The 26,913-nt window shown below is 37.7% G+C and overlaps 1 protein-coding gene across 4 annotated transcripts in view; it reads right to left on the reverse strand.

Annotated features, from left to right (window-relative positions):
• LOC120421822 (amyloid-beta-like protein) overlaps positions 1-26,913 on the reverse strand; it is a 163,100-nt gene that overhangs the window by 62,132 nt on the left and 74,055 nt on the right. For all 4 annotated transcript variants that reach the window (XM_039585133.2, XM_039585108.2, XM_039585117.2 and 1 more), the window contains exon 3: positions 5,363-5,501. In XM_039585133.2, coding sequence (XP_039441067.1) covers positions 5,363-5,501 — 139 coding nt within the window. The remainder of the gene's footprint in view (positions 1-5,362; positions 5,502-26,913) is intronic.

The raw sequence follows: 26,913 nt of genomic DNA on the forward strand, positions 1-26,913 counted from the left end.
AAACGTACATAAATATTACTTAAGTGGCCATATCTCGAGACAGGGTTGCCAGATCTTCAGTGTTTTGGATTCGTTGGAAAGGTTTTTCGATTACCTAACCAACGATGGGTCGGATGGTGGATCCGCACATAGTTTACATACATTTAAGTGAGATCCGGCTTCCAAAAAGTACATAAATATTACTTAAGTGGACATATCTCGAGACAGGGTTGCCAGATCTTCAATGTTTTGGACTCGTTGGAAAGGTTTTTCGATTACCTAACCAACGATGGGTCGGATGGTGGATCCGGACATAGTTTACATACATTTAAGTGAGATCCGGCTTCCAAAAAGTACATAAATATTACTTAAGTGGCCATATCTCGAGACAGGGTTGCCAGATCTTCAGTGTTTTGGATTCGTTGGAAAGGTTTTTCGATTACCTAACCAACGATGGGTCGGATGGTGGATCCGGACATAGTTTACATACATTTAAGTGAGATCCGGCTTCCAAAAAGTACATAAATATTACTTAAGTGGACATATCTCGAGACAGGGTTGCCAGATCTTCAATGTTTTGGACTCGTTGGAAAGGTTTTTCGATTACCTAACCAACGATGGGTCGGATGGTGGATCCGGACATAGTTTACATACATTTAAGTGAGATCCGGCTTCCAAAAAGTACATAAATATTACTTAAGTGGCCATATCTCGAGACAGGGTTGCCAGATCTTCAGTGTTTTGGATTCGTTGGAAAGGTTTTTCGATTACCTAACCAACGATGGGTTGGATGGTGGATCCGGACATAATTTACATACATTTAAGTGAGATCCGGCTTCCAAAAAGTGCATCAATATCACTTAAGTGGACATATCTCGAGACAGGGTTGCCAGATCTTCAATGTTTTGGACTCGTTGGAAAGGTTTTTCGATTACCTAACCAACGATGGGTCGGATGGTGGATCCGGACATAGTTTACATACATTTAAGTGAGATCCGGCTTCCAAAAAGTACATAAATATTACTTAAGTGGCCATATCTCGAGACAGGGTTGCCAGATCTTCAATGTTTTAGACTCGTTGGAAAGGTCTTTTGATTACCTAACCAACGATGGGTTGGATGATGGATCCGGACATAGTTTTCATGCATATAAGTGAGATCCGGATAAATGTGAAAACACATTTTTATATATAACTTTTGAACTACTTATCGAAACTTCAAACAATTCAATAGCGATGTATGGGACCCTAAACCAAGTCGAATGCAACCGGTTTGATCAAAATCGGTCCAGCCAGTGCTGAGAAAACTTGGCAAGAATTTTGAACACATACATACATACACACACACACACATACACACACACACACATACACACACACACACAGACATTTGTTCAGTTTTCGATTCTGAGTCGATAGGTATACATGAATATAGGTCTACGAGCTGTATTTCAAAAGTTCATTTTTAGAGCAGGATTATAGCCTTACCTCAGTGAGGAAGGCAAAAAAAATCGCAAATGTGTTGATTGATATCTTGAAATGCTCAAAATGATAACCATCTAGTGGGGAAGATGTTTAAGAATCAATTGGCCGAAGTTGCCAATGCTTCCCAAGAAATAAAATTTCTAAAACTGTTTGGTTGATTAAAATCTTGAAATTTTCCCAAGCTTGAAAAAGAAGAGATTCAAAATTCAACTAAAATGTTGAGTGTCAGGGTGAATTAAAAGAAAGTATAACGTGTTTGAAATAATTAAATCAATATTTCAAGTTATTCTAAATTCAGTATCGAAATTTTGAAAAAAAGTACACACAAGGTAAAAAAAATACCTCTTATTTGTTATTTTACTCAAATTGACCCTTAATGAATGGTTTTTTGACGAAAAAACACGCTTCGAAAAAAAAAACATTCCTGAATTGTAATTTCACACATTAATTCAGGTATAATTACACAACTAAAAAAGTCAATTATACAATTTTCAAGCATCTAAAATTTTGCTTTTTTTACTGTGCAAGAATTTCCAAAATAAACTACACAGTAAAAAAAACATGGTAAAATGACATCTAAAAAGGGGTACACTGCCCATGTTCGCATAAATGTCCCATATGCAAAAACAGCAAGCTGAGAAGTTTGTCCCATACATAAGGTTACGTGTTAAGTTTTCGCTCAAAAACTGAATTTCCTCCTGATTTCTAGAACAAAGTACTGGATGTTATAGGCTTTTCTGATAGAGCACACGATTTTGAAACAAACTGCATCAATAACTCAAAATGATGAAAATGCATATGGGACATTTATGCGATCAGGGGCAGTACATCTTTTATGTCAGAAAATAGCTTTAATTTTACCTCTAATAATGTGTAAATTTACATCTGGCAGACGCTAGGAAAAAATATCTGTAATCCTAAAAAAATATCAAACCGGCGATACATATATCAAGCTTACTAAGTCCGCGCCCCAACCCGCACGGCCAACTCGCCGCTGTGAAAATTGGACGATCAAAGCCGATGTAGCTCTATGTACCGTATATCCAGTAAATATAGTATACAAAGTACGGAACACATAGAGCTACATTGGCTTTGATCGTCCAGTTTTCAAAGCGGCGAGTTGGCCGTGCGGGTTGGGTATCGCCGGTTTGATATTTTTTTAGAATTACAGATATTTTTTCCTAGCGTCTGCCAGATGTAAATTTACAAATTATTAGAGGTAAAATTAAAGCTTTTTTCTGACATGAAAGATGTACCCCTTTTTAGATGTAATTTTACCATGTTTTTTTTACTGTGTAATTGTTTTTTCATTTGTGTACTGGCTGAGAGCTGTAGTTGGAAAACTCTTAGTAGCAGGAGCCGGATTTGCGGCCGGAGTTGACTTATTTTCACACACTTTGAATGGGAGATGATATTGGAGTCGGAGTCGAAGTCACAGAATCACCAAAAGCCGTAGTCGGAGTCGAGTTGCTTTTAAGGCTATCCTACTCTATTTGCTCCTAAATTAAAGAGTTCTTTATTCGAATGCTTTTGGTTATCATGAATTGGCTGAAGATGTTTTTCTATAAATGTGAATCCTAGTCCAGAATTGGGGTTTGTTTGTAGCGAGCTTAGTTGAAATAAATCTCATTATTTATCATAACCCTTTTTAACATGTTTTTTTTTTTCAAACAGCTTTGGTATTGATTACAGAAAAACTATTTATCACAAAAAGTTCCAGGTTTTGAATGAAATCTGAATGGAAATATATACAGAGTTGTGGATAACTCTATATATAAATGATAAAGTATGGGACCATCCAAAAACCACGTGGACACTTTTTCGAAATCTCAGCCCCCCCCTTAACCCTCTACTGCCCAAATTTTTTTTTTCGAAAATTTTTATTTTTCCCGTGTTAAGGAGGTCATTTTGAGCAACTTTTGTTCTACGAAAAACTTTACTTCTCTTGTTTTATGTTTTTCTTGTTTCATTTTTAGTATTTTAATTTGCATTTATCTTGTTTAGTTTATGTTTGTTTTTGGTAATATTTGGCCTATTCTACCACCTCCTATCATTACATTTTGCCTATCTAATTTTTTCATGTTTTTACAGTCACTTTTTAATTTTTTTGCATGTTTTTCACATTTTCTGTTATAAAATGGAACCATTATCATTTAAATTGAAAATAAATGCGTAGAGGCATAGTCTGGGGCACTAGAAAAATTACTGCATACTTCTTTTTACTTAAAATATAGGAAATGTTAGTAAAAAACACAGCCAAAGTAGACTCCTAAAAAATTACATTTTTAAAAACATTGGCAAAGTCACATAAAACAAGTCAAACTTCCAACCCTAAATTTTTCCAAAATTTTTTAAAAGTTCTTCTTTCCAATGCTTTTTGAAGATCAAAAATTGGTTGAAAAATGGATTTTTGGCGATTTTTTAAATCGAAGCCCGTCTAGAGGCGGGGTTGGGTTGTAGAGGGTTAAACTTCCAACCCTAAAATTTTCTAAAATTTTAAGAGTTCTTCTTTCGAAGCCCGTCTAAAGGCGGGGTTGGGTTGTAGAGGGTTAAATCTTTTTTGTATGGAGCGTGGAAAATTGCTGAACCCCACTACCCTTCCCCCCTAAGGTGTCCATGTGGTTTATTGTGACAATACAATTATTTATTAAACATTCAAACATGTTTCGTTTTTTTTATCTGTCCAATTTTGAAATCATTGTTTATGAGTGCAAGGTATGTTTTTACTTTTTTAATATTTTAAATTATTTTCCTCTTCGTTTATTTTCAGAGCTTCATGGCTAGTTGAATTTACACCGAAACATAAACTTTGCCATTTTATAAATTTTCCACATTTTCAAGCTCGCCACGTGCGTACACACCAGCCAGCGGCGGCGTGGCAACCAAGGTTGCGCATTTTTGCGTTCCTTTCGCTAATTATAACGTTGCCAGCACTATATATCTTTCGAGCCAAAAACGTGCCACGTAGCCAGAAAAGCGTAAAGTAATCACGCTTTATTTACTTTAAAATTATCCTGATGTTTACATCATCAAGCGAAAAGCAGCCGAGGACGACGACGGCGAAATCCGGAGAAAATGGAGGACGCCATCGCCGTAGCCGTCGCCGGAAGTTGGATAGATAAGATCTTAGCTATTTCAATCCACGCCCGGAGGTAGGGCACCCGGTAAACGACGAGAGCCATTCACCTTGCAGTGTCGCCCTTTTCGAGGGTGTGAAAGTTTGGGCAAACATTGTTTCATAGAACAAAAAAAAAACGACGAAAACAGGGCGGCATTCTTGCGTGGAAAAATAAATTACCGTAATAATCAAAATTACGGAAAGAAGATAGCGGCGACAAACGGTGGTGAAATCTACCAAGGAGAAGAGCACTGTGGAGTTTGCTAGATTAAAGCACGAGATAAATTGAATTTAATTCCAGATATGTACAGTTGCAGTGCCTTTGCTTTTGCTAGAGTTGGCTCGGCAAACTAGCAACGGATGCCCGATAAAGATGATTTTTATTTTTTTTATTCAGACTTGAGGATGCTCTAAGCTGTTCAAATGTTGTCCATAAAAATTGTTGTTATTGTTTTTTGGTTATGTGGAAATCATTTAAAATTTCAAAATTATCATCTCTTCTGACCATGGCATTTTAATCAAAGTTTGATTTATTAAATTTTGCGACTGACACTTCTTGGTTCATTTTTTGTCTTCAGTTTGTATAACTGGTATAACCTAAAAGTAAATGTGGATTTTTGTAGGCAAATAATAACTTCCTCGAAAGAACCTCATCAGTTTCCAAAGTCAAGGACCCTCAAAAATGAAAAATCATCATACAAAAAACTTTCATTCACCGTGGAATCATTCACTGGGCGCACTCAATGTGGCATTCTGCTTTTCATTTTCCGACTGGCACTTACCCAAACATCTGAATGGCTTGATCCATCGCTGGGCACCTTTGCACTTGGCTGCGTTCAGTGCCCCCTGGCGGCACCAGCCACCGATTTTCTGATAGTGGGACGACTCCACGATGTTCGTGATATCTCGACCTGGATACACCTGCGAAATGAAATTAAAAAGAAGCAGAAAAAACAGAAACCATTATTGGAGTGAACACTTCGCTTGGGAGGGTGATGTTCTGAGCGGATTCAAGTACAACTTTGGTGGTAAATTTCGCAGATAATGCATTGAGAAGGTACCTCTCCTTATAGTTGGTTGGTTCGAGGACTTTAGTATCATCGTTTCATAACTTGCACCAAAAGCTCACTTCAAGATGGGGAAATGAACGAGCTTTTCGAAACCACATCACGTAACTCGAATCATTATATGATCTGAATGCCATGGGAGAATTGCTCATTAAATTGCTATTAAACCCCCCTAGAAATGAATCTTCACCGTGCTATCTTTCGCACCGGCGGTCGGAGAGAGCGTTGAAGCTCTGGAGCAACTCGCCGAGGAGCAGAGTCGTGTTATGATGGCATCTCGCAGAAATTCATGACGAGCAGTGAAATTAAATTGGTATTGCGAGCACGACGACGCCTCAACCCTCGAGAGTACCTATTATTGCAGCCGATACGACGACGACAACGACCGGTACACGCCCTCTACGGCAGGGCTGTACATCAGGACAAGTTTTTCTCCCTTTAACAGGAAAGGAAGTATCGTCTTTAAAGTGTGTCCTTATTTTCTATTTGAGTTTTTTTTAACCATAAGAGTCTCTTTGATCAACTTTTTATAATTTATATTTGTTCAAAGATTTTCTGAGATTACCATTCCCCGATTTCCGTTTCTTTTTTTCCTAACAATCAACTGGAATCATGTCAACCAGTTGAAATTCCTCCCTTACAAACGAAGAAGAAACCCATCGACCCAGATAGCAATAAACGAACTGTCATTGAAATAAAATATTAAAGACGTTCACTGTCATTCCCTTCTCCCCCTTTTCTCAAACTGTGTGTCTCTCACGATTCTAACAAAAGTTTCATTAGCTTGACATTACGGTGTGCGTCCTTCAACAGGCTTTTTTTCCTTCACTTTTTCACTTTGTTCGTCATTCTTCGTCAGCTTTGTGGCAGCAGCTTTCCGGTGCAGCTTTTCATGGCCCCCTCTCCTTTCAAATACACTGTTGCACAGACAATGAGACAATGCGTGAAATGTTAGAGCTTAAAATCTGGAGTAACATTTGAAATGGGCGCAGAAGAATTTTGAAAGCCAGAACTATTCTGCTAATTCCGAGCAAATATTCAAACATCAAACTGTTAATCTGGCAGATTTATTCGATTTCTAGAACGGATGTGCGACAAAAGGACGTCGTCGTGCTATCTTGTCGTACCCGCCTTTTTGACGTTCCGAAAAAACCCCGTTTTAATGTTTGACCTTGAATAAACAAAAACTAGAGCACGCAATGCAAACAAAAACAAACACACTTTGTTTGGCTGACCATTCCGTGCATTATCCCGAAGTTTGGTCGAAGTTGGTTGCTGGAGTCCCGAGTTATAATTACAAATGTTTACGATAATCTAACTTGTACGTGCGTCAAACGCGTTCTGACCTGAAATCCCTTTGGCCAGTTGTCGCACTTACATCAATTCTCAGGGAGTGGAAAGATAGCACGACACGCTTGAAACTTCTTTTATATTTAGAGTGACAACAATGCACGGAGTTTTTTCGGATTTAAATCGAATTTTGGGGATCTGTGGAGGTCAAAAGGTGAGGCATTGTGAGCTGCACAAAATTTGGCCCAAATGCACGTGCGACAAGTTAGCACGACGGCGACGAAAAGGTCGTAGGCAGTGTTGCAAATAAGATATAAAAAAAAGCTATCATTTGATTATCTCTGCACCAAAAACATCTGAGAGTATAACGACTGTCACTATAGCTTGTGAGATCTCTTCTTGTGTTCAGCGAAGGCATTCTCTCTCTTTCACTCCTTCCCTTTTTCTCGATTTTGCTCTCTCACCGCTGAGTGAAAGAACGCGACGCGGCGATTAGGAGCCGACCACGCATGACGTCACGTAAATCTGCGCTTGCGAAATTGGTTTTGTGACGGCTTTTGTGGTTTAAACGCTGTTGCGGTTCGATGATCGTGAAAGCGGAAATGAGAGAGAAAAAGAGAGTGTCAAACGCGAGTGTGTAAACACAAAAACGTGTTCGGCGCTGTGAGTGTCAATACAAAGAGAAGAGCAGTTGTTTTTGGGGCATGAATATTTGATATTTTAACAACACTGGTCGTATGTCATTAGGTCGAATGGATAAACCATCGCCATTTCAGGGTGCAAATTATAGAAAAACACGTCTTTTTCGAATGTTCAAAAAATTTAAGAGGTCGTAACGCCCATCCGAGATATCAAAAAATGGAGCTCGGTTTCGTGATCAGAGACATAAATAAGTTTCACGCAAATCAAAGAGGGGTCGGGGCAACTTTTTCCGATTTCGTGTGAGTTGGTAGAGAATGACCCAAATGGCAATGAAAAATAGGTTCATAAAATAAATTTATTTGATATAGATTTTTTTTGAAGTTCAGATATTAATAAATATGTTTCCATTTAAAAGGTACATTAGTCGAGTTCATATCTTGACTTTTTTTTGATAAGGTCCTATAAACAAATGTAAACATTGAGTGTATCCCTTTCACACCTTATGTCAAAGTCCATCGGAGTAAGCGGGATACACTCAATGTTTACTTTTGTTTATAGGACCTTATCAAAAAAAAGTCAAGATATCTTGTTTCTAAGGATTCATAACCATCCCTACCATATTATTCCCTCTACTTTCACTGTTAGAAGGTCGAGTACACAGTTAAAAATTGTGTAAAATTTTGAGAATTTATTTTATTGCATAATTTTTTTAGTGGTAATATTACTCATTTTTTCTGACATAAAAGATGAACTCATCCCCAGATGCTACAATGATTTTTTTACTGTGTATGGCACAATTCATTGTGTGAATAAAGAAGAAAAAACTCCCTTCTGACAAAAGAAAAGTACGGTGGTATAGCTAGACAAACGTTACGACAGAACTGTCAAAGTAGCTTCTACAGAAACCTTCCGAGGAGGCGTCCTCTGTTGGATATGTAAGTGTATTCCACGCTGATGATTTTTTCCCCGATTCTTTCATATTTTAGTCATCTAATTCGCAGTATGAATATTTTTACGATGATCAAAAGCGATTAGCTGAAGAGAAATATTGATTTCCGGACGTGGATGTTGTTGTTGATTAAATTTGTCGAAAGGAATACGACGTAATCAAGTACCCCATCCCCCAATCCTGCCAAAAGGGATCTGATTTGTCTAACTTTTGCATAACACTTTGCCGACACGTTTACGATTTCCTTACCCGCACCCCACTTCTCTAGCCATGATGAGTGCTCTCAGAATGTACTGTAATAATTTTCAAGCAGCAAGGGTCCTGCATGACTTAAATAACGCGGGAAGCGCGCCAATTAGGAAGCATTTTTCACCGAGTCGGAATGGGAAAAAGATAATTAAATTACACTCGTTTCGCCAGCCCGAAACGGATGGCAACACTGGCACTGTTTTCCCCCAGTCAAGTTGAAAAAGTGACAACAGTTTCCGCTTTTACTGACTTTTTTGGGAGAAAAATTTGTTCTTCCTGGACCAGGTTCAAGCATATCTTTAGATGAGTCCCCCCCTTGCCATTTTTCTCTCCTCTCCTCGTGGAAGGGCGGTGGTTATGGTTTGCTTCAGGGCGTTGCCTGTTTCTGGTTGCCGTCAAATAATATGGCAACTCCGGGAAAACACTTGTTTCTTCCGACACAAAAACGGTGGCGGCGTCGAGTCAATTTAGTCGGCTAAGGAATGCCTCTGCTGGTGCTCCTCGCGGCAGCGTGTCGGAACAAGAATCAAATATAATGCGAATGGAAAATGTGGAAAACGAGATTGACGAGGGTTTAGTGGGGGGTGTCAGGGAGGGGGGAGGAGGAGTTGTGGGAAGCCCTGGGGCGGAAATTTATGCTGATTAGAATATTTATTGGATTCAATTTAGGTTGAATTAGCGCAGAATTTGTCTTGGGTAAATGCTATTTGAGAAGGTTTCCGTTTTGCGTAGGAATTACATGGAAGAACTTAGTCCTTCAATTCAGTTTCATTCAGTTGATGATCCTTTATTTCGAAATATATTTTTATGCTTCAAACTTTTAAAACCTTTTTGTTTTTTATTTAATTTTTGGTGGTTGCTTCGGCATCTATCTTCAGTTTGAATAACTTTGAACAGCTGTTTCATTTCCAGGAAATAAAAAAAAAACAATATGAAATTTCTATGTTGTAAATGGTAGTATTTCGATAGCAAGATATCATTTTTAGGAAATTGGGGGTTTTACTGCAAAAAATGTTTAAGTTAGCTGTTAAGATGAAACAAATTAACTTCAAAGCAAATTTTGTTGAATCAATCAGAAATAAACCGCCCTCTTTTTTTTACAATTTCCTAAAAAAAATCAATTTTCATTAAAAATGAAAAATCAACCCTCAAATGCCTTCCAATATTTATTTTTCCAATATGGGTCATTCCATCTAAAGCGGAACAGCATTTGAAAATTACCCTATCCGATTCTGCTCAAATTTGGCAGGGCTTTTGATACTATCAAAACATGCAAGAATGCCGAATTTCATCCAAATCGGACCACCCCCTCCATTTTTGTACCTCCCCAAAAAATCGACTTTTTGGCGATTTTTGAGCAAACCTCCAAGTTTCAATCGGCGATAGCTCAGGAACCACACATCTTAGATGATCGGTCTTAGGCTCAATTTTGAAGGAAATTGGACGTAGAATTCATTTCCGAGATCAAAATTTTGATTTATTTATTTGTTCTACCTATATTGCGCAATTGAAAACATTAAATGGCCGTATCTCAAAACACCCCAAATTATTTTTTAAATTTGACCTCACCATCGTATTCCCCGGCCAATTTCACATAACAATCACTTATTGACAAAATTGAATATGTTTCGTTCCAGCGATATCGAATTTTAAAGCTTTGAGTATTTTAAGATTACCTACATTAGCTACATTCGCCACATTTACTAGAAGCACACAACTTAAATATTCCTTCAAAATTGAGTCTAAGACCGACCATCTAAGATGTGTGGTTCCTGAGCTATCGCCATTTGAATCTAGGAGGATTGCTCAAAAATCGCCAAAAAGTCGATTTTTAGGGAGGTACAAAAATGGAGGGGGTGGTCCGATTTGGATGAAATTCGGCATTCTTACATGTTTTGATAGTATCAATAGCCCTGCCAAATTTGAGCAGGATCGGAGAGGGTAATTTTCAAATTTGCACTTTTTCGTGCACAGTTGAGATGGAATGACACATATTTCGTTTATTTTGGATCTAAAGTAATCATCGCAACGTCCTTCCTTAACCTGATACAAAGTGTTATACTAACAGGCTATCGTTTAGAATAAATTACAAATTACAAATAACAAATTACTATTACAATAATATTTCTTTGTAGTTTACAGTTTGAAACGTGATTTTCAGCCATTTCATTATTTAATTTATTTTTTATTTCATCACCATCGTGTTCCCCGTACAATTTTACATAAGTATCAATTCAAATGTCAAACTAAACCAATGAATTTCCTTTGCAAAACTGGTTGCGCCATGTACAAGTGCATTAAATTGCAAACCCCTGAAAGTAGGCCTTGTGCTGAATTTTGTATAGAGAGCTCAGAGTTTTAATTTATGAAGGGCTGTTTCTCGGAAATTTTTTGAACAAGTTTGAGATATGCATTGATTCTTATGTAAAATTGTACGGGGAACACGATGGCAATAAAAAAAATAATGAAATAGATGAAAATTATGTTTAAAACCATAAACTACAAAGAAACAAAATGGGAAGGGTAGATATTTTATTTTTCATGAGTCCCTTGGCCAATTTCCTACAACATGCAACCAGAAGGAAGTATTTTGATCTAATACAGGCCTGCCCAACGTCCGGCCCGCGGGCCGGATCCGGCCCGTGAAGCCATTTCATCCGGCCCGCGACAGCTTTTCAAAATAGTTCTATGACCGGCCCTAAAGGCTGTTCATAAATTGTAAATAAATTTAGTGTCAAAATTTAAAAGATAATCTTGAGATCAAATTTTCAGATATTATAACGAAACATTAATAGAGTTTTCTTTGAAAAGGTCCTAAAAACTATTGTCTTTCATATGTTTATAGGACCTATTCAAAAAAAACTCTAGATTTATTTGTTTAATTTTTGCTTTCGACATAAAATTTTTCTTATTCTACGTTTTGTTAGGATTATGCCTTTATATTTTTTTAGTTTCTCAAAGTTTTGGCTGTTTTTATGTCTTAATGAATTATTACATTTTTGAAGATTTTGATTGAAATTGATTTTTCATAAATGAGTAAGCAAAAATAATGTATTTTTTCAGAACATCTTTTTAATGATAAAGTTTGATGAAAAAAAGCTTCAAAAAAGCAAATTAATCATATCGAAAATAAAAATCGCTGTACATATTTTTGAAATATTTAAAAATCTTTCAAAATGAGTCAAGAAATCAGACAGCAATTTTTTTTTAATTTACTTCAATAATTCTAAGAAAATTTAAGAATGACGAATTAAAAACTATCAGATATTTATTTTTCTCCACTTTTTCTAAATTTCGTGTCTTTAAAATCATTTTGAAATGTTTTGTAAAATATTTGAATAAAGGTGCACAACAACGCAAAAATTGTTTTTTCGTAAAGAAGATTTGAATCCAAATTTCGATTCAATAAATTTTATCTTGTCCCGTTGATTTTTCAATTTATAAAAAAAATGCAGCGACGAAAATTGAATGTTTTTTTTTGTTAATGATATTAGGGTATTTAATGTTAATAGCATAGCATAGCATTTTATGATTTTTTTTATTTTTTTGAACTTTTACCAACATTAGTTCCGGCACTGCTTCAAAAAATTAGATCTGGCCCGCAGGGCCAAAAGGTTGGGCACCCCTGATCTAATACTTGGAAAGTTACGAGTAAAAAAATCAAAAACTTTTTTAGAAAATTGACAAAACAGAGGGCGGCACCAAACTTGCACCCGAAACTGGGCAGCGCTCGTCTGAAAAAAGGCCTCGAGACGAGAGAATAGTGGTACCATTCACGGACACAGAAAACACAGCTCGAGAAGGGTGCGAGAATTTTTCTCTTGAGGTTCATTTGTAAAAAAAAAGTTCATCCGTCAAAACGAAAAAACAAAAGTGTCGACTACGGGAATCGAACCATAGACCTTTGGCAGACTAACCCAATGATTTAACTGCCTCGGCCACCACAGCTTGGAGTAACGAATATTGTTATGATGGAGTGAGTTGGTAGCAATATTCTTTCGAGTTTGGCTTTGAGCCCTAAAAAAAGTCGATAGATGGACGTCTTCTCCAAGTTTGGTCCAAATCGGTGAAGGTCCAGTCCAAAAGTGTACCTAGTTGACCTGAAATGACCCATATACATTAATACAACCGTAACCGTGGACCGTGGTGTAGGGGTAAGCGTGATTGCCTCTCACCCAGTCGGCCTGGGTTCGATCCCAGACGGTCCCGGTGGCATTTTTCGAGACGAGATTTGTCTGATCACGCTTTCCGTCGGACGGGAAGTAAATGTTGGCCCCGGACTAACCTTAAAAGGTTAGGTCGTTAGCTCAGTCCAGGTGTAGGAGTCGTCTCCCTGGGTCCTGCCTCGGTGGAGTCGCTGGTAGGCAGTTGGACTAACAATCCAAAGGTCGTCAGTTCGAATCCCGGGGTGGATGGAAGCTAAGGTGTAAAAAGAGGTTTGCAATTGCCTCAACAATCAAGCCTTCGAACACCTAGTTTCGAGTAGGAATCTCGCAATCGAGAACGCCAAGGCAATGCTGTAGAGCGAATAATTTGATTTGATTTGACATTAATACAGTTTTCAAAAGATCTAACTGTTCGCTGCCTTGGCGTTCTCTATTGCAAAATTCCATCTCGAAACTAGGTGTCCGAAGGCTTTTCCCTGGTGTGCGGTGAAGATGAAGTTGAAGTGGCGTTGGAAGTCAGGTTTAGGTGGAGTTGGTTCTACTCCCAATCATCAACAAGGCAACTTGGACTTGGATAGCCAGCCCAAAATCATGACGAAATTTAATCAACGTCTCCGAAGCGAAGCCGTCCTTATCGGCACCAACCTAACAAACATTACAGAACTGTTTGTAATTCTTTACTTATAGTTATCTATCATGGAATGGATTTTTTTTTTAACATCTGCTTGATTTAGTCTTTCCTTAGTTAGTTAAATAAATCAAAACCAACGAAGGATTGAAATCCTTTTTGTATGGTGCTCTTCTCTTTGCCAGTATTTCCATTTGGAATTAATTGCACTTCTTTATCGGAGGGTGCTTCAACTTTCGAAATTGGTTCACTAACTGTTCGCGACCATTAATTTATGGCACCAGCAACATCAACGAAAGGATTCGCGGGCAAAATGCCACACCGGTTGGGGAATTCAGGTGCACATAATAGCGTGCTTTAAATATAAACGCTTCAAAGTGCTTGAATGCATTGCCATAAATCAGAGCACGATATTTTTTTCCTCCAATAAAAACGAACCACAATAATGTGGCACGCACGGTGGTCGATCGGCTGCCGAAATGAAATCTGCTTTCAAACACGGGGGGTTTTGCTACTTTCCAATAGTTTTCCACAATTTCCGTCCGAGCACGAGGTACTTCAAAGCGACCACCACCACCGACGATGAGCTTTTCATCCCACCCACCAACAACACATGGCCCGAAACAAAACAGTACGCGTTCAACCACCCACCCACACAATAAAACAATTCCCACTGGAGCGTGCAAACGCTAAACTGAATTAAAAGCCATAAATTCACTGTGGATCTGATTAATTTATTGCTTTATGATAAACACAATACACCTCTCGCGTATTATTTTATCACATTTTTAAAATCCATTATAATACAGCCCACAGGACGAAGCTGGCATGAAAAGTAGGGAGGACTTTTCCCCGACGAAGGGATTGCTGGTCAATTGTGAGCCACCCCCGATTTCGTTTCCAGGAAACTGAAAACTGCGAACAGGTGCCATCTGGACGGGAGGGAAAATTGCTGAATTTTACGTGATAAGGGTTGAAAGCAGTTTTCCACCATCGAACACACACACACATGGCTCGGAGGTTGGTTGCAATTGTGCAACTTTCGGGGGAAAAATGAGTTGATCGGAATTTCGGTCACAGGAAAGTGACGCAATCGGGAATCGATTTATTTAAATTGAAAAGGGCAGCAGTGTTTTGACTTTTGGGCATTAGAAACATTAAAACGGCATGTTGGAAAATAAATGTGCTCAGATTAAGGGTAAATTAAGTTCCAGCTTGAAATTTAGAACACTTCAAGCATCCACTTGGTTTCAAAGATAAGATCACGAATCCAAGGTTCAACTTTCGATATCTCGTGACGGTTGAGCGGTACGTCATCCTTTAACTTTTCTGGTTTATACTAAGACACGCTTTTCAATGATTTCTAGCTCGAAACCGTGAGGAGATAAAATAGAATGTTGGTGTCAAAGGGACTTAAAAAATATGCTACATAAAAAAAGTTACAAAATATTTACATAGTTTTAAACCTGATTTTTAAGTTTTAACCTCTAGCTTTTGAAAGTTTTTTTTTTTAATTTACGTCATCAAATCGGACGATTAATTTCACACAAAAGTCCTTTTGACTCAATTTTTTTTTATTTTCACGGTTTCAAGCTAAAAATCACTGGAAAACGTGTTTTAGTAAAAATCCAGAAAAATGAAAGGGGTCGAAAATCGGACCTTGGATTTGTGATCAGGGACCAAAATAATTGTGCATTACTGTAGCATTTCTTGGAAACAGTATAGTTTCAACACGTTATTTTGCTACGCTGGGTCAAACCACTTTTCCAATGAGTCTATGGTATAAAGGACGGATGCATCCAATTAATTAAAGTACCAATCTTTATGAGAATGCATCTTCACCTGATAGTTTATACTTGAGTCACTCTAATCCAAAGCTTCCCAACAACATTGCAGGGGAAGTCTGTTTGCAATGTAAATAGGAATACATCCTCATTTGTGGCTTATCTCTCGTTGCGGGGTGAAGCTGGTTATTTCTGTAATGTATGTATAACACAATCTGGAATAACCTAGCAAACACTCGCCAACCATCGCATCGTCCCTAATGTTTCGACCCGTTACGGTGTATCAGCTCCAGAGAGTGTCCTTCTCGATGCCAAAGTCAGGGCAAAAATAATGAAATACCTCTCCTTCCGTCAGCCGATTATCGAAAGCTTCTGCAGCAGTATATCTCCTCTCTACGTATAACTCATAAGTAAGTTGAGATGAGATACATTACAAACTCCCACACCAAGCTACACACACACGTACATGAGGGATTTTTCTCTAATGAATCTTGCATGTATCCACAGCTGCTCCGGTACAAAGTTGTTCGTCGGCTCAAGCTCCCCGCACAGCTGATGCTTTTTCCATCATTTTGACCCGGCAAAGCTTACACACATCTGCGGAAATTACTACAGGATATGTAAGCAGCAGAAGCATCAGAAACAACAAGGACAGCAACAAACCAGCCTCGCCCTCAGTTTTTCCTCCCTGTACATTTTGCTCCCGTTAGACACTCGATTCAGCGTGGAAAGGATGTGCTTTGGTTTATGTGTTCTCCCTTCCTATCCAGTCATCTCCTCAAATTTTCATCCTTTGGCCTGGAATTGAGGACAAACAGCCTCCCACACACTTGGATGAACAAATCTTTGGAATTTCGCAAATCATCTTTTCTTTGTCGAAATTGTTTGCTAGGAAAAGTCATCGTCAGTTGAAGGCAAAAGCACAACAAAGGAGTGCATGTATTGAATAATCTGTTTTGAAATTTGAAATGGCATGCATTACAAAATTCTTTTTCTAGAGATCAACGAACGATAATTAGAAGTAATTTAATTATGGTTTAATTTTATCATATTGTAAGAACAATGCAATATTGGTAAAAAAATAAGCAAATTCATTCAACTAAAACAAAAAGACTCTTAATTATCAAAAAACATTGAAATGAGGTAATTTAAAACTGTAGTTCATTTAAAAGTTTAGTACAATTCCACCTTTCCAAAAAAAAAAACAACACGCCGTGATTGCAATGATATGCCCCAAAAGTAGATTTGGGCCAAATATATATATTTTTTAAATTTAAAGTATCTGTAAAATTCTGACGTGTGTTTGATATATCTTAAAAAAAATTACCTTAAAAAATATTTCCAAAAAATGATATAAAAACCAATGGTTGCTGACTATGAACTTAATAACAGTTATTAGAATCAAACTCAGAAAAAATATATCTATTTAAAAAAAAAGAATTTATTATTTTATAGTAAAAATAGAGATTTTTTGAAAAGGTCCTATAAACATATGAAACACAAAAGCTTATAAAACCTTTTCAAAAAATAACTGGAAATAATTGGCAAAAAGAGTGAAACTGATTTAAAATCATTTAATAAATTCTAGGTGGTGATTTAATTTTAAAAGGTTTAATATTACCTTAGACGGTTAGACGGAAAAAGTGGTTAAAACACACATTTTCAGGGGTAAAATCACACATTTTTTCTGACATTAAAGATGTACTCCTTCCCAGATGTAATATTACCATGATTTTTTCTACCTTTTTTCAATTTCCAATGTCAGTGTGCAGGAAGACTCTTTCGAAGTCGGACGTGTTTCGGGACAGTGGTTACTAGCAGAGTATTGTTTTTGAGCATTATGCTCGGAACAATGGAACTGAAGAAGCAGGCAACAATAAAAATTCATTTTGGAGCTCAAGGTCGGAATCCAACAAATGACGACATCTTTACGTTTTTCAAGAAGCAGAAATGGAGCGCAGCAGAACTAAGCGCGATGTGCCGCGAAGATTTTTGAGTCTTCGTCCGGTTCCAATCCGAAGTTTTGATGCGGAAAGCTTTGAAGAAGCTGGGACCTCAGGAAACCTTTGTTTATGCTGACGGAACAACGGCACGTGTTAACATCTTTGATGCATCTGGCGCCATCAAATATGTCCGGATTTTTGGACTTCCCCCGGAGGTCGAGGACACGCAAATTGCGGAAGTGATGAAGAAGTACGGAACAGTTCAATGTCATGTTAGGGAACGGTACGGTGAGGAGACGGGATTTCCAATATGGAACGGGGTAAGAGGATTATTCATGGAGGTTAGGGCGGAAATCCCAGCTCGGTTGCAGATTCTTCACGTGGAAGCTCGCATATATTATGACGGATTGCAAAATAAATGTTTTGGTTGCGGTAAAACGGGTCATTTGAAGGTGACTTGTCCGTACAAAGCCAAAGTAAAGGAAAAGAAGGAGAAAACTTCAGGAAAGGACACCTTTGCGAAGGTGTTAATTCACGGGAAGTCAAGTTCGCTAGAAATTAAGCCGGGATTAAAAGAAGAAGAAAAACAAACAACTTTTGGAGAAGAAAAGATCGTAGAACCAAGCTCATACAATGAACAATACGTACAAATGAAAGATCACCAGAAATTCATGGAAATATTTAATCCTGAAAAAATGATAATCCCACCGTTCAGAGGATTCTCATACAATGAACAATACGTACAAATGAAAGATCACCAGAAATTCATGGAAATATTTGATCCTGAAAAAATGATAATCCCACCGTTCAGAGGAAAGAACAAGGTAAATCAGAGAAGATCCCGTTCTAGATCAGCTAGGAGACCAGAGAATAATGATCAATAGGAACAGTTGAACTTGTAAAATCATTGTATTTGTGACCAGACCAAATGTAAATAAAAACCTATTCTTATTAAAAAAAAAATGTGATTTTCTTTATAAGAGATTTGATTTTAATTTTGATTCAATAATTCTTATTTGATTTTAATGCAATTTTTTTCCTCTATTATTAACAAAATTAACCAAAAAGGCCTGGAAGCCACAAGGATGGGTATTGGATTTGCTTACAGAATTTCTGTCAGTGTATTTAATCGGAACGGAGTTTGTTCATTAATCTGCTACGGGAAAACATCACGGAAAGAAAGGCTGAATAAGAACTAAAAGAACCTTGACAATTTAACTAATCTTTAGTACTTTGCACCACACAAAATTATATTCATAATAATAATTGGTTCAAAAATGATTTTTATTATCAATATTTTCTTTATACCACCCTAACGCGACTAGTATTACACTAATGGGATAAGTTAAAAAAATGGGTCTAATGTTTTTTGCCAAGTAAACCCAGTACAAATTTAGGCACGATCCAATCTTTTATATTTTGCATATTTTATTTTTATTTTTGTTACACCGTGAATGTTACATTTGTGTTCAATGTTAAAATTAGCAAAACTTTGTAAGAAGTACAGTAATTTGTGATTTTGTTTTCACTACAACTATTATAAACATAAAAGTCGATTCAGGATTTTTGGTTTATCTAACTGTAAATGATCGAAGTATCTGTATGGTATGGTGTTTCAGGAATCCAAATATAAATTAAAAATGAGAAACCAGAAAAGATGCCATAAGTTTCGGTTAGATTTTGGACATTTTTTGATATTTTATCTCATACAAATCTTTAAAACAAATTAAAACTGAGAAAAAAAAAAACATTTTTCCGATTTTTTTAAACTATTTCTATGACTCGGGACACTCTAGGTTTTAAAAGTAGCAATTCCACTTGAAAAGAACCTAAAAATAAAGTTCGCCGATCAGGCTCAATTTTTTTGGGTTCCTTGGCCAAAATAATTAGCCCCTGATTTTTTGTTTGGCCGTTAGGGTGACCTACACCGTGCTAGGGTGGTCCCAAAAATTGCCATTTTCCTAATTTTTTGCCAAAACCACATCTTAACCTAACATTTGAAAAGGTCGAATAAAACTTTAAAATGCCGTTTTGACAATGTTTGGACCAAAGAGCCTATGTCTGAAAATATTTTTATCGGATTCCTTGAGCAATTTTACATAACATACCTACTCAAAAATGGGAGGTGTTCATTAACAAGATGCCGAGTAATTTGTTAATTTATTTTAATCTTTTACCGAGCTAAACGGTTGTACAGAATTTTCCAGAAAAATGAAACAAAAGTGTACACGAAGATTCGATTGTTTAAAAAATACGGGTAATGAAGTTTAAAAAATGCGCTTTTCTAGAGAACTCCCTGGGAGAGGATTTATGTCGTTAGAATGAGGTGGAGATCATTCCGTAAGCTCGTGTGTGAGTATGTGCTTTGCTGCTTCCCGGCACTCATAACCACAACATCTCACCTCTTTCAACACCCCTTTCCACCAGAATCCTTTTTCCTTTCCCGCCGGGTCGAAAAACATTGAGGTTTTGACACACAAAAACCAACGGGGTTACAAACTCGAGTCGGGGGCTGAATGTCGGTCTGTTTCGACTGGTGTTGTCTTAGTGGGAATGATTTCTCGTTGCAGATTGCATGACCCCCCCCCCCCCCCCTAACTTTTCATATTTCCTCTTGGATTTGAAACGAACTCGAGTGAAGGTTAAAAACACATGGATATTTGAAGAGTGCTAGAGCTTGTTTCGTTAAAGGGGGTTATGTTTTTCTTTCCGGCATATAAAGGGCTGTGGATTTGCTGGGAAAATCAACTTTTGGTAGTTGAGCTAGCAAGCATGGCGTTAGATTGTGACTTAGATTATAACATTGGGCGGAATCAACTGTAACGTTTTAAAATGAAGTAACTTACTTTTGATTAATAATTATTAGTTTTGTAATTGTATGTTTTCATATTTTAAGCTAAACAAATCTCAGAATAAAACAGCGTTGTTTTAGTTTTTGAACAACAGGGAACACAATTCCGTTGGACGATATGCCAATCGAGCTTTGATGCTATGTTGTGGAACTATACTATTCAACACTCGAAGATGCTCCGTCATTCAATTCTACCTATGCTCTTCCAATTTTCTCACTAATCAAGGATACTCTTCCAGTATTTCTTCCTGCTTTCATTATAGACGAAATGAGAAAGACAACAATTACTACCTCCCCCCAAACAAAACAAATCTGAATAACCAGCGTGATTGGAAAGCCCAAAAAGTAGCAATGCTGCAGCATATCCACTACAAAAGGATTCCTTTCTCATTTGTGGATTTTTTGTTTTCCAATTCCAACCAAATACCAAAAGCTTTGCTGCAACATGAATGGTGGCGTGGCACTGCACTACTTTGCCTCTTTGCCAGCAAACTCTTTCCTCTCCAATGAAGTGTGCTGCGTCTTATTTCAACCCAGTTGTTCACTCCTTGCCTAACCCCGAAACAACTGTATCTATCTATCTATCTATCGGTGTTGGGTTTTGCCAGGGCTGGAATCCATGAAGCCTTCTCGGAAATCGACACCGGGAAACTACAATATGAAATCTGGCACACTCACAAAAAAAACTAAACAAAGCCTTCGACCTCCTCCCCCATGTTGTTGTACAGCTTGCACTACAAGGGATTCTCTGGGGCGGGTGAAACATTGATGCACCGAGATAGGCTGGTAGTCGCTTTACCCCAAGATCTGCTAGCCACAGCGAGGAAGCAAATCGGAATGTGTTGTGGATACAAATTAAAATTTTGCAGCATTTGTTGCAGGTTTCGAATTGCTGGCTCGAATTGGTGGTGGTTGGGTCGTTGTGCCTTTTTGTCTGTGCTACGCTTTAATTTTCAAGATCTGGCCAAATGAGCAAAAGGCAAGGGAATAGAAGCATTCTTGTTCACATTTTGCTCAACCGTACACAGCAAAAAATCCGATCGTAAAATCGCATGCAAAAGCATGCACATCACCTTTGTGAGCAAAAGCATGTAATATTGTATGAAAAAAACGTGTACACAAAAAGCATGTACCGAAGAAAAATAAAACAGGTCTGCTCACCCCAAAAATAACATCATTCCGGCGAAAGTCATATTCAGACTACCAAATCCGCGCCCCAACCGTTTCGGCTATCTCGCCGTTATGTATACAGTTGGATCTTCACCGATTTAGCTGTAGGTTCCCCATACATCGTATGCAGTTAACACAGTATATGACGTACGGAAAACCTACTGTTATATTGGCATTGATCCGACCTTTTTCACAGCAAAGAGATAGCCGAGCGGGTTAGGGCGCGGACTTGGTAATCTGAATATGACTCTCGCCAGATTGATGTTTTTTTTGGGGTGAGCAGACCTGATTTTTTTTTCTGCGGTACATGCTTTTTGTGTACACGTTTTCTCATACAATATTACATGCTTTTGCTCACAAAGGTGATGTGCATGCTTTTGCATGCGGTTTTACACAGATTTTTTTTACTGTGTAGCTCAAATATTTAATCTTGAAATATCACAGCTGAAAAACTAGCTTTTCAGATGCGTATAAAAGACAGTGTCTCGTCTTTAAACACTGATCACGAATAAGGGGTTTATTTTTCGGTATTTCGTGACGGAGGGGTAGTACTTATTTTTTTTGCATTTTAATCAAGTCGTGTTTTTATGTAAAATTGGATGTCCAATTTTATGGCGCAATAGAAATTCTGAAAAAAAACAACTTATTTTTCATAAACAAAACTAAAAACCTTAAAAAGTGTGGGACACGTCTTTAGAAGGAAACATTATTGTGCATTTTGAATCTGTGTTGTTGTTTGTTGCGGCATGAAAATTGGTTGGAAAAATATTTTCTGAAGTTTTTTTTTTGTTGATTATAATATTTTTTTACTAACTAATAAAAAGATATATTGATCAACACTAATTAACAAATCCCCTTATTTATTCTCTAATATTTAAATGACGATTTTCAAAAATTATAGATTGAAATAAATTTGGCCCACCATTCATAAACCTTGGGTGGTATAGAACAGAAATTGAATTTATAAAATAATGTGTTCTTTGTAAATTGGCATCCATGCAGTTTTACCATTAGATTACACTGACCTTCAAACATTGACAAAAAATACTGTCCAGGCTCAACTCCAGTGGTAGCATGAATTTTTGGGTTCTCAGAAACACATGCACTTTGAATTTTTCAGAAATATTCAGACAGTGCCGAAAATGTTTTCTCAAATGGGGAATTCTCCGCCAACTCACACAGCAGTTGCCCCGACCCCTCTTCGATTTGCGTGAAACTTTGTCCCAAGGGGTAACTTTTGTCCCTGATCACGAATCCGAGGTCCGTTTTTTGATATCTCGCGACGGAGGGGCGGTACGACCCCTTCCATTTTTAAACATGCGAAAAAAGATGTGTTTTTCAATAATTTGCAGCCTGAAACGGCGATAAGATAGAAATTTGGTGTCAAAGGGACTTTTAGGTAAAACTAGATGCCCGATTTGATGGCGTATTCAGAATTCCGAAAAAACGTATTTTTCATCGAAAAAACACTAAAAAAGTTTTAAAAATTCTCCCATTTTTCGTTACTCGACTGTTAAAAAAAATAGAACATGTCATTTTATGGGAAATTTAATGTACTTTTCAAATCTACATTGACTCAGAAGGGTCATTTTTTATTTAGAACAAAATTTTTCATTTTAAAATTTCGTGTTTTTTCTAACTTTGCAGGGTTATTTTTTAGAGTGTAACAATGTTCTACAAAGTTGTAGAGCAGACAATTACAAAAATTTTGATATATAGACATAAGGGGTTTGCTGATGAACATCACGAGTTATCGCAATTTTACGAAAAAAAGTTTTGAAAAAGTTGGTCGTCATCGATCATGGCCGTTCATGGTCACCCACGACAGACACGGACGACGAAATAAAGAGAAACGCAAAAAGTAACTTTTTCGAAACTTTTTTTTCGTAAAATCGCGATAACTCGTGATGTTTATAAGCAAACCCCTTATGTCTATATATCAAAATTTTTGTAATTGTCTGCCCTACAACTTTGTAGAACATTGTTACACTCTAAAAAATAACCCTGCAAAGTTAGAAAAAACACGAAATTTTAAAATGAAATTTTTTGTTCTGAATGAAAAAATGACCCTTCTGGGTCAATGTAGATTCGAAAAGAACATTAAATTTCCCATAAAATGACATGTTCCAAAAAAATTTACAGTCGAGTAACGGAAAATGGGAGAATTTTTAAAACTTTTTTAGTGTTTTTTTCGATGAAAAATACGTTTTTTTCGGAATTCTGAGCACGCCATCAAATCGGGCGTCTAATTTTACATAAAAGTCCCTTTGACACCAAATTTCTATCTCATCACCGTTTCAGGCTGCAAATTATTGAAAAACACCTCTTTTTTCGCATGTTCAAAAATGGAAGGGGTCGTACCGCCCCTCCGTCACGAGGTATCAAAAAACGGACCTCGGATTCGTGACCAGGGACAAAAGTTACCCCTTAGGACAAAGTTTCACGCAAATCGAAGAGGGGTCGGGGCAACTTTTCCCGATTTCGTGTGAGTTGGTAGAGAATTACCCAAATTTTTTTTCGGAGAATTAGGGTGGTTTGTTGCTTTTGCATGCAATCAACAAATTTCATGAAATATGTACGAGGAGTGAACCGCACTAATTCTTGAAAAAATGTTCATGTTCATGCTTATCCTCGAGTTGATTCTGCGCAGAAAATTTGTTGGTCGGTGTTCCTTGCTGCGCAAAGCTAGCTCTTTCAATTATACTGAAACTGAATCTCTAACCTGCTGCATTACAATCATTCAAGTGGATTAAATCAGTGCAGTGGTCCTAATCAACTCCACCGAAAGCAGTGTGTCTTTCACCACAATAAATCAATACCAAACGCTAATCCCACCCAGAAGTGTTTGTAATTAATTTCACATAATCTACTGTCAACCAGAGCCGAAGTGTAGCACACGTGTGCCTCTGCTGCCGCGCACATCACCTCGCTAGATGGTAATTAATTTCAATAATTCTTGAATTAGCTCCAATCAAGCCTGCTGGTGAGCCGGCCTCTGTATGGGCGGGCCACTACATGGTCCATAGAACACAACAAGGCTTGACGAGATTAAGATTTCATTCCACGACACACGCGGTAAACAATAACTCATGCCTGAACATACTTAACCCTTCGGTGTCACCGCCATCGACATTCGATATTAATGGGGAAATATATATACAGCACGCACGGACCAGCACCAGGAATGCCCGCAGGCAATCAAGCTCGCGAGGTCTGGTAATCTTGTAACAGGACCTGCAAGAACACGATGTAAGCAGCTTTTCTTCCAATTTGCCCCGAGCTTTGGCAGAGAGTGAAAGAAGGAACAAGACTCTGCTAATTCCGCTTCCGGAGTACACAGCCACACTTCTTGGGGGACTTTGGAGAAAACTCGGGAGGATGGCTGGATCCTGGACAATGGCCTGAACTCATGATTTATGGTAGCGATCCTAGGGGAGTCTGGCTGTGCGGCCGTTAGTGTTATTTATTAACGCTGTATTATTTAGACACTGCCCCTGCCACTCCTCCGGTAGAGCAGAGGTGGTAAGGTCCTGGCCAGGGCGTCAGTGTGCATGTGGAACATAAATATTCAGATCTGCTCGAAGCTTGCCACATCACCGCCACTACCACCAGCCAGCCAGCTGGTTTTGGCTTTTGCTGGGTGTGAAAGTACCTAGGTCATTTTCAATGAATAAATCATGCGTGCGTTAATATAAACTAATGTTGACCTGGCCTGGCCGAGTAGCACCACTCGATGACTGCAGTAGGTGATGCGACGGGGTGTAAGTGTGAGTATTTTTTTTTTTTGGGGACAGGCTGATAGTTGATGTAATTTATACATTATGCGAAATTTATGCGCAAAAAGTGGGCTACCTTGCCAAAACAGGTGAACTGTACGTTAGAGCAAACAATGGCCATTGATGGCGGTTGTTATTCCTATTCAACAACGTTATGCATTTATGTTCCATTTTCAGAAAATCATTACCAAAAAAGGATAGACAAATTGTCAGAGAAATTCATTTCAATCATTGTCTTAGGGTTTCACTAAGTTTCCTTAATTGTTTACATGGTTAGCGTAACACATTTTGCAAAATGTTTTACGAATTGTTCTGAACAGCTAAGCTCAAATTTCTAAAACTTTGCTAACTGTAAATCATCAGTGTTTTAGTTCCAAATATTTAAAAAAAAATTGCAGAATTACCTAAAAATCAGTAAACAATTCAATTCAAACACTTAACAAATATTTGGATGTGCAAATTTCTGTGTAATAAAAAAACATAAAATATTACACATAATTTTTCGGCAAAATATTAAATAGAAAAGTTGCATACTTATTAGAGTATAACAAAAATGACTTTTTGGCGGGCATTCAGGGGTTTGTTCCGGTGGGCATACTGAGCCTAAATCCCAAATATGAGCTTGATTGGACGTAACAGGAGCTGGCGCTCCGCCCTTCAATTTTAAATGGGATTTAACCCGTAAAAAAAGATTTTTTCAAAAATGTCAATTTTTGAGGCATTTTGGCCACTAATGCGTTTACCAAAAACATCACTGGCGTGTAGGCCAGATCCTTGCGCATCTTTTGGTATATATAACATTGAAGTTTGGAGCATCCTAGAGCTCGGTACAGACCTCCAATGTTTTGCATTTTTTCGAAAAATCGGTCCCAGCAAAATCAAATGGCGTCTCGGGCGTCGCGAGGTGCGACGCATACCTTTTTGCCTGGGGCCGATTTTTCGAAAAAATGCCAAACTTTGGAGGTCTGTACCGAGCTCCAGGGTGCTCCAAACTTCAATGTTATATATACCAAAAGATGCGCAAGGATCTGGCCTACACGCCAGTGATGTTTTTGGTAAACGCATTGGTGGCCAAAATGCCTCAAAAATTTACATTTTTGAAAAAATCTTTTTTTACGGGTTAAATCCCATTTAAAATTGAAGGGCGGAGCGCCAGCTCCTGTTACGTCCAATCAAGCTCATATTTGGGATTTAGGCTCAGTATGCCCACCGGAACAAACCCCTAAATGCCCACCAAAAAGTCATTTTTGTTACATCCTAATACTTATGGTTTTCTCAAAGTTTAGTCGAATAAGCTAAGGTTTCAGCTAATTCATCTAAATAATTAGTAAGATAAAAAATTGCAGGTTGGATTGTCTTGGACAGACTATCTGTGTTAAAAATTGGAAATGGGCAATTCTCTACCAACTCACACGAAATCGGGAAAAGTTGCTCCGACCCCTCTTCGATTTGCGTGAAACTTTGTCCTAAGGGGTAACTTTTGTCCCTGATCACGAATCCGAGGTCCGTTTTTTGATATCTCGTGACGGAGGGGCGGTACGACCCCTTCCATTTTTGAACATGCGAAAAAAGAGGTGTTTTTCAATCATTTGCAGCCTGAAACGGTGATGAGATAGAAATTTGATGTCAAAGGATCTTTTATGTAAAATTAGACGCCCGATTTGATGGCGTACTCAGAATTCCGAAAAAACGTATTTTTCATCGAAAAAAACACTTAAAAAGTGTTAAAAATTCTCCCATTTTCCGTTACTCGACTGTAAAAATTTTGGAACATGTCATTTTATGGGAAATTTTGTGTACTTTTCGAATCTACATTGA

This window comes from Culex pipiens, chromosome 3, assembly GCF_016801865.2.
Source record: "Culex pipiens pallens isolate TS chromosome 3, TS_CPP_V2, whole genome shotgun sequence".
Lineage (NCBI taxonomy): Eukaryota > Metazoa > Arthropoda > Insecta > Diptera > Culicidae > Culex > Culex pipiens.